Source organism: Periplaneta americana, chromosome 6 (assembly GCF_040183065.1).
Source record: "Periplaneta americana isolate PAMFEO1 chromosome 6, P.americana_PAMFEO1_priV1, whole genome shotgun sequence".
NCBI classification, from domain to species: domain Eukaryota; kingdom Metazoa; phylum Arthropoda; class Insecta; order Blattodea; family Blattidae; genus Periplaneta; species Periplaneta americana.
The window spans coordinates 18,479,554-18,495,166 of NC_091122.1; the positions used below are offsets into that span (position 1 = coordinate 18,479,554).

The window sequence follows — 15,613 nt, forward strand, 5'->3', positions numbered from 1 at the left end:
GTGCAATGAATTTGAATATTTAGGAGTCAAAATTAATACAAATGTTACACAGGATGATATTAAACATAGGATCAATAAAGGAAGATCAACAACAGCAATGTTGAATGGAATATTATGGAACAAGAATATTTTTAAGGAAACAAAAATAAATATTTATCTGTGTATATTCCAAAGTTTGACAACATATGGAGCGGAAACATGGAAGCTAAATCAAAATTTGCGGTCAAAATTATTAGCATTACAAATGGATTTTTAAGACGTTCAGCCAGACATTCTAAACTTGAAAAAATAAGAAATGAAGTGATCAGACAACATATGAATAAAGAAAATTCAATTTTAGATTTTGTAAAATATAGACAGTTACAATATATTACCGGTTGTTCTTTATGGTTGTGAAACTTGGACTCTCACTTTGAGAGAGGAACATACTGTAGGTTAAGGGTGTTTCAGAATAAGGTGCTTAGGAAAATATTTGGGGCTAAGAGGGATGAAGTTACAGGAGAATGGAGAAAGTTACACAACGTAGAACTGCACACATTGTCTTCTTCACTTGACATAATTAGGAACATTAAATCCAGACGTTTGAGATGGGCAGGGCATGTTAGTTGGAAGGCCGGAGGGAAAAAGACCTTTGGGGAGGCCGAGACGTAGATGGGAAGATAATATTAAAATGGATTTGAAGGAGGTGGGATATGATGATAGAGACTGGATTGATCTTGCTCAGGATAGGGACCTATGGCGGGCTTATGTGAGGGTGGCAATAAACCTCCGGGTTCTTTAAAAGTAAGTAACTAAGTATAGACAGTTACAATGGTATGGACATGTAAAGCGAATGGATGATAGAAGGCTACCAAGAAGAGTTTTAGATTGGATTCCAGAGCGAAGGAGAGGCAGAGGTAGACCGCAAAACACCTGGTTGCAAGACGTAAATAAAGCGTTGGCAGAGAAAGGACTGCAAGAACGGGATCGGGAAGATAGAGAGAACTGGAGGAAAAGAATAAGAACGTAGGACATTGGTCACAGGAAGATGTGATATTACATTGTAAACCTGTTTGTAATAATAATAATAATAATAATAATAATAATAATAATAATAATAATAATCATAATCATAATAATAATAATAATAATACATGGATTGAATTGAATGTTTTTAATCGGTTTATTTTACGCCGCTTTATCAACTGCGATGGTTATCTAGCGTCTCAGTGAGAAGAAGGTGATAATGCCAGCGAAATGAGCCCAGGGTCCAGCGCCGAACGTTAGCCAGCATTTGCTCAGTCATTTATATTTCTACATATTCAGTGTCAAGCCGTGAGCAGTAGCCTAAGTTGTTTCAGTAAGTGGGGTTACACATCCGGAAATGGAACCAACAACCTTCCAGAAGAGACGCAGATGTTCGTGGCACGTGACAGCTAATGTTTGACGTGTGTTATTGTTTGTATAAGCTTGTTTGTAAGTGCTCCAAATTTGAGTCGCTGCCAGTGCACCTGTCACGGAATGCACACGCACACGCTGTGAAATTTTCGCTGACCTGCGGGGAGGCAAACGCTCCTCTGTATTCCAAGTGGTCGTCACGCCTCTTTTCTCTTTTTCTGTACTGCAATTTACTTTCTTCATTAACAAGAATGAACAGATGTACTACCGAAACTAAATACATAGGTAGGCCTACGTCTTAAAACATTAACGTTCCGCTCAAGTGCTTGAAGGAAATATAATCTAAAAAATAAATACAGTAAATGTAGTCTGTTCGGACTTCTTGCCAGCAGTTCGCACTCGTTCAATGTTCTCAGGCGTTCGAACAGAAAGAGTAAATATTGCCATGAAATGACGACACAACACTGCCAAGAACATGAAAAATGTTTACCAATTTTAAAATCGTGTCCATTTGCGTATGCTTCCATGTCTTGAGACTCGAAACGCACGCCAGTTATGAAGTTTCTTTGTGTCTGTACAATCTCGGTTTCGAGAAAAAGAAAACGTTTCCACAGAAAATGTCGTTGATTTATCGAAAGAATATGTCATGAAGGACCAAGACCGACTAGCCGACTGCTGGCCTCACGTCCACATGCAGAGGTGAACTATCATCCAACTAGTATCGTGTGGTCAGCACGATGATCCTCCCACCGTTATGCTGGTTTTCGAAGCCAGATTTCGCTACCTACCACAGGTCTCTAAATTGATCACGATGCTGGATGGTTACCGGTCCCATTTAGTGGCCGAAATTTTATGAAAAATTCCTTCCTCAAGAGGACTCGAACCAGCGTTCATTCCGTAACGCTAAATAACCTAGTAGCATTGTGGTGTAAGGCGCCAGTAACTATATCTATATTAAACAGAAAGTAAAGTGATACAATGGGACGCTCGATGCAATCGCAGTGTTTGGTCGTAGTGACTCCCTGAATTAGTGAATGCAATGCTTGACACCCCTCGGCGTTTCATACAATTTAGGTTGTCACTCTATGCCACAATAACGCGGTGAGATCACAAAATGTTTCCGAGTTTGTGATTGCTGACTCGTACGTGGGCGATGGCATGATGTGATAATGTAAACATGTCAGGAAATGCTTTAAAACTTGTGCAAAGAAAGTACCCGAATTGGAGGGGGCAGGTGCATTGAAATTCAAGACAGAAAACGAAAGGAACATATCACTACTGGCTAACCACCAGACTCTTGACTTTTATGTAATTACGGATTCCATTTCTTCCAGATAATACATGCACACACACTCATACAAAACTGTACGTAGTGTAGCTAAATACTTCTTTGGGAACCCTCTGCAATATCTGCTTTGTAAACTACAAATTCCATCACGACTAAACCGGGGATTGAACCCAGGGCAACTGGTTGTAAGACTAGAGCGCTACGCCATGCCATCTTGATGACACTAATTATTATAATGTTATCATTTTAAGTAACTATTTTGATTCGCAATTCTATTCGTGCCACTGTTTCCATACCCATTTATTATTCAGTGTCGCATCTGATGTATTCAAACATATGTTAATGGTTGTTTATTCAATATCCCCCCTTCCTCTCTAACTGCGTTCATCATAATCCCTCCTACTCGGACCATTTTCATCAAGCCTCGCACAACGCCGTCGTATAAATCACAATTAAATACCGACGTAACTTTTCAAATGGCTTATATTGTACTGCAATTAGTGGAACGTTGTTTGCTCACCTAGAATGCGTAATAAATCTCTACCCGAGTTCAGAACGCCGAAAACCAACACCAAATAAGTATAAATCACTTTCTCGTGACAAGATATATGCATACCTGGCGACTAAATTTGGACGTCTGGAAGACTCAGTGTTACCAACGAATGAAACATTCGTTCTTTTGCATTTATAAATATCATTGTACCCGCCTTTGTAGCTCAGTTGGCAGAGGTCTAGCTTATGATACTGGACCTGAGTTAGAATCTCGATGTAGTTGAATTTGTGAACAAAGCCGAGATTTTGGGTGTTTTTCTCAGGATTTTCCCGTTTTTTCTCGTCATTTCACTAACACACTCCAAAATTCCTCTTTAATTATCATCTCCCGTCTCGATAAATAGGGAATCACTTGTGTTTGCATGACGCCGAATGGATCGTCCGCCATGTTTGGTGTTTCTCGCAGTTCACCCGAAGACTGGTAGATGGCAGTGGCAATGAATTCTAAACGACTCATAGGCCTTCATAGGCGGCTTCGGACACTCCCCCCAATGTAAGATTTATCCTCATCTGAAGGGGACATGGCTACGAATTCTAGCTGGTAGCCTGACTGGTTATCTTGCTGGAAGGAATGCCTAAACGTTACGCAATGAAGACGTGCATGACGAAGACTGTTCGGTCGATTGCTACCTAGCCTGTTAGCACGCTGGTGGCTGGTAGAATGGATCCCCTCATTTTTTCAAGCTACCAGCGACCTAAATGCCTTTACTGCGCATGCGTCCTGAGAGTCCGTACACATTTCCCCACGTGCTAAACGCCTACTACTATTCTTTTCAACGCGTATAATGGATTGAATAAAATTAATTTCAAATATTTACAATGTTTGGACTCAGGCTCATCTCGACTGCCAAAACCTATAGCCTATTTATCTTATTGAGAAATTGTGAAATGAAGTAGGAGTTCAAATGGATACCAATAAAAATAAAAGTAGCCCCTTCACATGCCATAAAGACTCTTGGTGGGGCACAGAGATGGAGTCCCATGCTTTCTTGACCTCTGCAGTAGAATGAAGTGGTGTGAAATGGATACCAATAATAAGTTAAGTAAATTTCTAAATGAAAAATTGATGTTTTACAGAAAGTGACGATTTTAGAAACTTGAGATGATTATCGGTACTCACCTTTGGCAATTAATACATATTATTTTATCAATGTTTTTCGTTGTTTAAATTCTTAAGGATTTTGTATGTTTGTGGTTGAGATCTGTACAAATCATTCTCTAAATAAGCTACAAATTCTTCCCAATTATGTCTATGGTTTTTCCGTACTTCTCTTTTAGCGATAGCTCTTTTTCTATGATGTTCTATTTTATCCTCCTCTGCTTTAGTAGACAAATATTTCTTATAGGCTTCTCTTTTACCTGATATGACTTTCGCTATGTCATCATCTCATGTTCTTAATCCTTTTTTCCTACACCATTTTTTTTTTTGTGCCCAAACTTTCCTTAGCGGCTTGCTTCAAAATATTTTGGAGAGCGTTCCACTCATCTTCTACATTATTCTGAATTGGAGTTTCTTTTAAAATACTATGCAATCATTTTTGATATAGCCAAATTATACTAGACTCTTTAAATAAACTTACTCGATAAGATAGTTCCTGAGGCTGATTTATATTCTTTTTCTTTCTGTACCATCTTGGTTTTATGCATATAGAACTTACTAGAAGATGGTGATCTGATTCAATTTCTGGGCCTCGAAATACTCTTGTGTCTAGTACCATATTTGCTATTTTATTGTTACATATTATATCATCTATAATAGACTTTGAGTTCCTAGCTTCCCATGTAAATTTGTGACTATCTTTATGATCAAACCAGGTATTCATAATTTTGAGTTGGTTATAGACCGAGAAATCAATTAATGTGTTGCCATTTTATTACAAGTTTGTTCTCGGTGTACACCCATATAGTGTTCAATCTTGACATTCCCTACTCTAGCATTAAAATCTCTCATCAATACCAGCATATCAGATCTATTAACTTTATTCACAATCCTTTGTAGTTTTGTATAAAACTGATCATTTTCTTCATCCTCTCCTTCTACAGGAGCATATACTCAAATCACTGTCATATAAACTCGAGATAATTTCAATCTAATTTGGATTATTCTTTCATTCCAAAAGCAGAATTGTTTCTTTATCATTAACATAACTCCAGATTTTGCTCTTGATTTACTGTCAACTCCAATGTAAAATTGTATGTAATTACTGGTTTCTTTTGATCCTTTTAATTTATTTTTTGTCTCAGATATAACTGCTATTGAAATTTATTTCTTTGCCAATATGTCATCTAGTTGATCATCCTTGTGAAATATACTCTGTACATTCCATGTTGCCAGTTTAAGAATATTTTCACTTTTCCAAGAATTGTCCTTAGTCTTGCCATTGTCGTCAATAGAATTATCAATCCGGTTCATTCAAGGCTTGTGAGATTTGAAAGCAGTTATGAAATTACTGCCCAACGGGTTGTCAGCCCAAAGAGGTAGAATTGGTGGGGTTCCCACCTATACAGCATTTCCTCTGTATATGATGTTATGGTTATACCGCCAATACCTGGTCCCCAGAGCCTCATCTGTAAAAGCAGGTTGCACCACAGGCAGGTTGAGGATGGGATTTGGATAGGAGAGGTTATAGAATGCACTTCACTATCCCTTGCAACCCTTTTCCCTGGACCAAAAATGTAAAACAAATGGAGTAAAATTATTATTTTAGTTTAATTTAGAGTATCCACCACCCACTGAACGAATATTTCACACTTTTATCACTGCCAATGCTGCGCTATAAACCAATTTTCGGCAATCTAATGTAAAAGACTGCCTACAATATTTGGAAAGTTTCAGAGAAAATACACAAATTCAACCTTCTAACACGATTTTTTTGTTTTTATAAATTAAGTAATTTGCTGAGAGACATCGTTAGATATAGACCATTCTTACACTAAACCTGGAGTAATTTAAGCTTATTAATCAGATAATATGATTCTACTTACTGTTTTTGTATATGCTCACCTGTATGTAATTTCTATTTTATACATATTTCATTGTTATTTTCCATCCAAAGATCATTAAGAACGCTGAATATTACTTAATATCTCCTATCTTTCTTCAAATAGTGTTTATATGCCATGTTAATTTTCATTTGTTTTCATAAGTTAACAATGATGCTCATTGGGAGCAACATATAAGAAATTATTTTCCTACACAATCCACGCTATATTCATGTTGTTTTGAAATGATCACTGTTTATTACACGCACATTTGTATGTAATTTCTATTCCATACATTTTTTTTTCTATGCCAAGATCATTAAGAATGGTGAATAATATTCATGCTTGTTTCCTGTATTTCTTAAAATAATGTTATGTGGCATGTTAGTTTTTATTTGTCGTTATTTACGTAAAAATGATGCGCCAAAAAATAATAATAATTTCGTACTCACGCCACATCCCTAGATTCACATTTATTAAAGAATGTAGGCCTACCGGTATTTAAAAGACTAATAATTTAGAAACATGTTATATAAATCATCCTTGTGCCAAAAGAGAATGCTCCCTGGACCAAATTATATTAAAGAATGCACCGGTATTTAAAAGACTAATTTAGAAACATGTTACATAAATCATCCTTGTGCCAAAAGAGAATGCTCCCTGGACCAAATTATATTAAAGAATGTACCGGTATTTAAAAGACTAATTTAGAAACATGTTACATAAATCATCCTTGTGCCAAAAGAGAATGCTCCCTGGACGAAATTGTCGTATTTTGCAGTGGTCGTCAGTCCTCGCTGAAATGGGTAATAATATAATATAATTATGTTGTACGTAGCAAGATCGATTATTCAATTGATAGGATATTTTATGAGGCTGTCATGATTGAGATATCTATTGTCAATTGCTTTTATTTGTCAGAAGGCCTTGACTGACGGTATATAAGGACTGGCGCTAGTACGTCTCCTGAAAATGTGGTGCCAGTATGTTAATATGGAAACTTAAAAAATATATGAGGTTATGTTTCCAAGCGAAAATGCAAATCACCTTTAAAATAGTTATAGTTATTTTGTTTCTACAAAACTTAAAAAAGAAATGTTAGTATTTGTGACAACACCAAGACATATTATTTATAAATGCGAATGAAATGTCACTTACCAGTACGGTATCTCACGATCTCGGCAAGTTCCTGCGATCTTCCTGGTGTAGGGCATAATCTCGTAATTTCAAATGCTCCACATCAACATTTCAATTTGATTCTGTTACCCGGCCTATTTCTCTCGCTCTTATTTTTCAATTTGCAGTTTCAAAGATTAATTTAGCCCGAAAATTGCGACTGTCAACAACCACCGCGCTAATCGTTCACACTTATTACAAGCACAATTTTTTCGAATCGAAAATGGCAAACTCTGGTACACAACTTCCAAACTAATGGAACGATTTTTCCAATAATTGAACATCATAAACAACACAAAATGCAAACAAATAGTAAATAATTTTGATGAGTTAAACTTTCGTAAACCTAATCATACTTAACTACCGATACTATTAAATTTATTTTTATTTTAGTAGGTTATTTTACGACGCTTTATCAATATCTTAATAATAATAATAATAATAATAATAATAATAATAATAATAATAATAATAATAATAATAGTTTTATTTTCCCTGGCAGAGTTAAGGCCATCAGGCCTTTTCTTCCATTCAACCAGGATCAAATCACATACAGAAAAAATACATACTGGCATACAAATATGAACTTAAAAATAATAATAAACATAATTAAGTAGAAAAGAGAGATTGAATACATATACACAATCAGTATTAACTTTGAAGTAACAATAATAAATATATATATATATATATATATATATATATATAATAAAAAAAAGAGAGACTGAATACATAATCACAAACAGAAAAATACATTCTAGTATACTAGTATTAAGTTAAAAGAAAAAAAAAAAGAATTAATACATATGAATACAATCTCACAACTAAAGGAATAGTACAATTAGTATGATCAGCACAGCACGTGTTACATTGAGACAATGACAATTACCTAGATATTAGTGTTAATGGAAAAATAAAGTAATGACTGTGTAAAATAATAATAATAATAATAATAATAATAATAATAATAATAATAATAATAATAATAATAATAATAATAATAATAATATCATCTTAGGACTCAGCGGTTACAACCTGCGGCCCGCGGGCCTCATGAGGCCCACCACTGTGTTTGCTGCGGTCTGATAATAAAGTTTCAACTTAAAATTAAAAAAAAGTATATTTAAACAGACTTTTATTATTAATTACTATAAATTACAGTAATTAGTAATTAATAAGACATTTATGAAATTATTTATTATTGAAGAATGTCTGTAGCCCTCCAAAAGAACATTTTTTAAAATATTGGTCCACAGTATTCATAAGGTTGAGCACCCCTGCCTTAGGTTATTTAGCGTCTAAATGAGATAAAGGTGATAATGCCGGTGAAATGAGTCTGGAGTCCAGCACCGAAAGTTACCAACATTTACTCATATTGGGTTGAGGGAAAACCCTGGAAAATACCTCAACCAGGTAACTTGCCCCGATCGGGAATCAAACCCGGGCCACCTGGTTTCGCGGCCAGACGCGCTAACCGTTACTCCACAGGTGTGGATGATACTATTAAAGGCTATTAATGTAATTTCAGGGGGAAAGGAACTGGCCACCCTACCCCATTATCTCCTGGCCTAGTTGCCTCATAAGTGGTGCCTTGTTAGTATCACTAGTAAGGTTCAGACCTGTCTTCGGACATTGGCTAAACAACAACATCAATGTAATTTGACGTTAAAATTCCAACAAAAATTACGTAGAATTTTAGTGATTAGGGATAGGACATAAGTTGTCTCTAGGTACTCCCGTTTCCCCTGGAATTTTGCCAATTTATTACAACAAGACGGCAGCACAAAATGGAGGCGTCATATCTGACGACCCATGGCTAACGAGAAAGACGACCTATGTGAACTGAATATCGAGTAAAAGAGATGAATATAAAATTATAAATAACAAGACAATGTATAGATGCAAATCTACTGCATTCTACTTGTTGCTCTTGAAATTATGCTAAATGCAAGACATTATATATTAGTTGGTACAATAATTGCTTTATTCTGTATTACAGATCAGAAAACTAGCAATTCAGTATTACAAGAATGTCTATCATGTGAGAACGTTCCAATGATAGATGATCTTCTCATCACATCAAATCCTGATATTACAAGCATCAAATCCCTTCAGGTAATATATGAACATATTTCTTCTATGCATAGATTTATTTCAATTATTGATATGGTTCCGTAACTTGATTTCCAGCTTCATATATAGGCCTATACATATTTATTTGCTTTGAAAACTTTTAAGCCTATTGATTTTTAAAACGATAATAATTAAATTAAATCAATAATTAATTACATACATATTACCACCTGTTTCAAGTGCACATAATATACATTTCACAGCATTCAGTTCTGCATTCTCTATCTAGAATAGTTTATTTGAATTATATTATAGCCTACATTTATTTATACTAAATGAAGAGGTTATGAATATATAATTTGACACATAACTCCTACCTTACTATTAGTATCTCTTTTCACTCCTAAAAACTGCATAAAATATGACAATGGCTGTGTAGTGCCAGCAGTGAAGCTCAGGTAAGCTAGTAACCATACTTGTCTTCTCCTCTCTCCAACCCCAGGATCTACACCAATGTTGTAAGTGCAGCTAATACTTGTTTCAGAACACTTCCAACCCAATGTATCCTCTATTATAATTAATGTTATATCTAGCTGACAAATTTTCCTAGTATTTATTTCACAGATCCTCTTATCACTGTGCACAAACCAAAAATGTTTTATATTTATCTAAATTTCTTCAATCTTCTTAGACTTGTTTATTTTTGTTCATATCTAGGTGGTGCATAAAGTAAAAATTAATTTATATGCTAACATTGCTGATATTAAATATTAGAACAGTTTTTCTTGGCCAGTAATATTGTAGGCTACTTCTAAAACAATTTCAACAGTGTGAAAAGTGACAAATTAAAAAAAATAAAAATTAAATTAAATAATTTCGGACACTCAGCAGCTTTTCTAATAAGCTCTTCCCACACTTTTTTGAACCTGGTGTGCTATAGTAATGTTACGAATGCTTCCCTTCCTCTACAAAATTTAAAATGCTGGCACTACCATTGCTAATTGAGTATTGTTTTATTATTAATGTCGGAGCAGTGTTTATGTACACAATATAGCCTAAAGATATGTTTTCACTAACACATTGTTCAAGCTGTTATAGGACTTCATGCTTTATACAATGTAGTGAATGTAATATATTTAATATTTCACAAATGTAATGAAAACTGAGTTGTTTAGTTGTCTTGCAATTTACAATTAGAAATCAAGCTAGAGAAAGAAAGAGAAGAACATCCAGAAGAAAAAGAAGAAAATTACTTTCTTCCAGTTAAAATTACATTGTAGGAGCATTGTATAGGCTAGCAAAAATTCCACCACACAATTTGATTAAACATAATACCATGCTCTCACCCATTTGCATGTTTTAAGCTATATTGCCTATATTATGTTAGGTACAGTACCGATTTGAGGACATTGCCTTGAAATAACTTTGTATTATTTAAAAGCAATAAAAAAGAAAGAAAGCTATTCGAGTGTTACATAGTTTATCATTTAACACTCCTTAGAACATTTTATTTGAAAATTCACAAATCATACCACTTGAAAAATCATACTGAAACTTCAAACATGTGTTTATATGTAAAAGGTACTGTACTCAAAACTTGTGCTTATAGTAATATCACAGTCTAATACATACAGTCACGAAGCTTGAGGTGATTTTTTGCATTTCTCGCGATACAATGCTCCAAGCGGTTAGCAATTGAGAGTACTAGGAACAATAGACTGTGTTATAGTAGCGATCCTAGTGACTAGCAACTAAAGTTCAACTGTCATTGAATGCATATTTCCTACGTATTGAGCTTCGTTACTGTATATACTAGACTGTGGTATATCACCTTTTCACAGAATGACTCAATACATGAACATGATACAAGACAGATACTTTACTACAATTTTATGTAAGAAATAATTATGTTTAAACTACCCTAATTCATTACTGTCATATCTGAAACTTACATGTTAAACAATGTTAATCAATTTACTTAGGTATTATAAGTTTAATTTCTTCATATTATTACCAGAATTAGATGGCTGGGTTCAGTTCCATGTGGTGACTGGATTTTTCTCCTTGCCATAGCTTTCAGAACAAACACGAAACATCATCAGGGAAAAAATGTACACAAGAAATGGTCAGTATTTCTAAATTTTAGACAATATGGTCTATATTTCTAAATTTTAGACAATCTTTTTGCATGGTGTCCTTTCATGCACATCTCTCTTTATCCTAGGGGTTTCTTATGTAAAATTTGTTTAGTTTCAGATGAGTTGCCTCAGAATATTAATCCATTTTTCATTATAGAATGAAAGTATGCAAAGGATGTAATTTGATGCGTGTTTATATTGTCAATAGGAGATACGTATCTTAAAACATAATAGGCAAAGCTCAATGGAGGAGTAACATATTCTATGTGTGTTTTTCAATTCTAATGATTATCCAATTCCAAACCAAGAAACTTTGTGTTTACAGAGTTGTTGAAATCAAGTCCCTTTAATCTAATATTGTAGGAAAACTGACTACTGTTTTATATATTAAATTTGATTACACTGGTTTTATCAACATTAAGTTTAAACCAATCATTCATTAGATTTAACATTGTATTATAAATGTTTATAAAGTGAGGCTATTGTTTTCTTGAAATAATCTAGCTCGTATTATCAGCAAATAAGATTACTCGAGATAAATTTTATTATTTATGGTTGAAGTTAAATCATTAATATAAACTAGAGACAATAATGGATCCAAAATTGACATTCTTAAATGATGCATTTACATTCATGTTTGTATTGTTTATTCGACTGCCTTTTACTAATTTCGTATTGCCTCTTTAAAATGATCTCATGCTCCTATAAGTTTATTTTTAATGATAATAAAAAAATTGTAATGTTCCTATTTAAACTACAGATTTTACTGAATTTGTGAGGTAGGTTGCATGACAATGAAGGCTCAATAAAATAATAAGAATGATAGATCTTCACAGTCGCTTTGTCTATTACAAATATCACCATATAACGATGGTGAAATTTTATGCTTTCAGCCATTGATCTTGAAGCTTTGCCTGATATCTTGAATATTTTTGTTGACATTTTTCAGAAATGTGAGTGTGATAACGCATCGCCTCTCCACATGGCGTGTGGGTTACCAACTTCTGGTCCTTTCCTCCACAAACTGTGTTCCTCTAATGGTTGTGACCTCAGTAGCAGATTGTTTGCAAACAGTCATGCGTCTCTACATCTCTTGCTCACAGGTGAGTTGCAGTATTTGATTGTGATAGGCTTCAGTTAGAGTTATATACTTGGGATCAGTCTTAATTTATGGTCAGGTTAATGTTTTGGAATCTTGCTGAACCAAAATTAAAACTCATACATAAATACTTTTGTCATATACCGGTATTTTTTTTATTCATGCTCTGTTATGGAGGGAATTATCTCCAATGATAATGATTCCATCTTCAAGGTAAAATGTCCATACATGCTATTGAGGTGTAGAAGAGGTGGAGAGATAGAGTTCTCATACTTTCTTGCTCTTGGCACTGAGAGCAGGTGATGTGGTGAGCATCACACTCCAGTTGCAGTAATGAAGAATTGAATGCAGAGAATGATTGTGATACGATGTATCATCTACGTTTCCAGAGTTCGCTCTGGCTTCACAATCGATCTATCATCTCCTGGATTGTTCCATAGCTTGTCGTTGTGTTGGTGTGTAGTTGAATACAATCTTAGCAACTACTTTTTCTCCCATTCTTGTTAGGTGCTCCATCCAATTTGTTCTGTATTATGTAATTTTGTAACTTATTTCGCCTGTATTTAATTACTTTATAAAGTGATTATTTTTTATCCTATTAAGACTGCAGACTTTCATACCTCTGAGAAACTTCATTTGTGGTATTTTGCAATTCATTTTTTAGTTTTCAGAGAAGTCTGTATTGTATATTAAAAGTATTTATTTCAGTCACTGACTTCACAACATATGTTTAAGGTGTTAAACCTTTACATTACATGTATAAACGTTTTCGTTGGTCAGGGCCAACATCATCAGATACGAAGTACATTTCGGTAATATCAATAATCTCTACATAATTTCTACAAATACAATTCATATTTAGTGACATGCAACCTGAACCTTATTAAAATCAACATGGTTATGATACAGTTTGACATTCTTATATGACAGCCCTTATTGTCAATTATTTAAAATACACGTGTAAGTTGCAAAGTATATATGTTTGTAAGTCTTCACACATGGAATAATGAAGTAACTTGATGTAAAGAAATAAAAAATAAAATAATAAAATATAAAACTAAGGTAGAAATCTTGTGGATGTGAAGAGTTAAATTACAGTATTTGAATACATTTATTGTGTTCATATTTCTGTTTCCCATTAATGCACATATGTATCATGACCAGGGAAAGGATTTATATGTAAATACATATTTACTTATAAAGCTAATATAATTTATATTTTGCATTATCTTTATGTTTCACAATGTGTAGGGTTGAAAAATCCTACTTTTATTTTCCATATTTTTCCATATTTTAGAGTTTAGTACATATTTTCGTTAATTTCCATATATTTTCCATATTTCATATAAAACAGTCCATATTATATTAGGTTTAACAATAAAACAAAACAAAATTCCATTAACTTTTAAAAATACATTTCAACAATAGAGATTTAAACACATGTTCAGTAATCCCTTTAACATCAGAGTTATTTGAAAATTAGCAGTCCTATCAACAATGGGAAAGTAAGTTACAAAACTGTATTAATTTAATTTAAAATTTTTAACAGACTTCAGTTGTGCAGCTCAACAGTTAAATGCCAGTCAGAGTACACATAGGTTCAGTTTTGTAAATCATACTATAAAGACGGTAAATATGCCAAAAGTACGTCATTCAGTCAATTTAAAATCAAAACTAACAAGTTACATTTCAGAATTTAAAGAAGATGGTTTATCAACTGACAATAAAATATTATTTTGTAATTTGTGTCAGTGTGCAGTATCATCTACACAAAAGTTCCTGGTGCAACAACACATTACAACTAGTAAACATCAGGCCAACAAACAACTAAATTCCAAGCAGAGACAATTGTTTTTAACACAACCAACAACATCGAATGTAAGATCTGAGTTTAACATCGACCTGTGCCGTTCTCTCATCTCTGCTGATATTCCTCTCTACAAACTAAAGAATAAGGTCTTCAGGGAATTCCTTGAAAAATATACTCAACATACAATCCCGGATGAGTCAACACTTAGGAAGACGTATGCTCCATCCATCTACGATGAGACAATACAGAAGATAAGAGATGAAATTAAAGATAGTTCAATTTGGGTTTCCATTGATGAGACTCCCGACAAAGAAGGTAGACTTGTTGGTAATGTAGTTATCGGTTTGTTAAGTGAACAATATTCTGAACGAATTCTTTTACATTGTGATGTTCTAGAAAAGTGCAATAACAAAACTATAGTTAAACTGTTCAACGAAGCTATGGGTATCCTGTGGCCAAAGGGTATTATGTACGATAATGTGTTATTCTTTATTAGCGATGCTGCCCCTTATATGGTCAAAGCTGGACAAGCATTATCTGTTGTATATCCTAAATTGACTCATTTTACTTGTGTGGCGCATGCATTTCATCGTGTGGCAGAAGTGGTCAGAGACAATTTCCCTAAAGTAGATTTGTTGATTTCATCAGTGAAAAAAGTATTTCTCAAAGCTCCCAGTAGAGTTAACGTGTTGAAAGAAATGTACCCTGAAATTCCATTGCCACCAAAGCCAATTTTAACTAGATAGGGTACATGGCTAGAAGCAGTTGAATATTATGCCGAACATATAGACTCTATTAACAATGTTCTCCTTGCATTGGACTCTGAAGATGCAGTCTCAATTGATACTGCGAAAACAGTTACCTGTGACATAAGTGTGAAGAATGACTTAGCTCACATTCAGCATACATTTTCATGCATCATAAAAACGCTCAAAAGTATCCAAAATAGGCACCTTTCACTATCTGAAAGTTTTGAAATTATAAATAGTACTGTGGAACAAGTGAATCGTGGTAGAGGTAAAGTTGCAGATGCAGTAAGAGCTAAGGTGGACACTGTACTTTCAAAAAACCCTGGATATGAAGAACTACAAAAGGTTGTTGCTGTGATGAGTGGTGAA

The 15,613-nt window shown here is 34.1% G+C and overlaps 1 protein-coding gene across 1 annotated transcript in view; it reads left to right on the forward strand.

Annotated features, from left to right (window-relative positions):
- LOC138701077 (uncharacterized) overlaps positions 1-15,613 on the forward strand; it is a 296,991-nt gene that overhangs the window by 269,521 nt on the left and 11,857 nt on the right. Inside the window, exons 3-4 of the mRNA XM_069827635.1 lie at positions 9,375-9,490; positions 12,536-12,689. Coding sequence (XP_069683736.1) covers positions 9,375-9,490; positions 12,536-12,689 — 270 coding nt within the window. The remainder of the gene's footprint in view (positions 1-9,374; positions 9,491-12,535; positions 12,690-15,613) is intronic.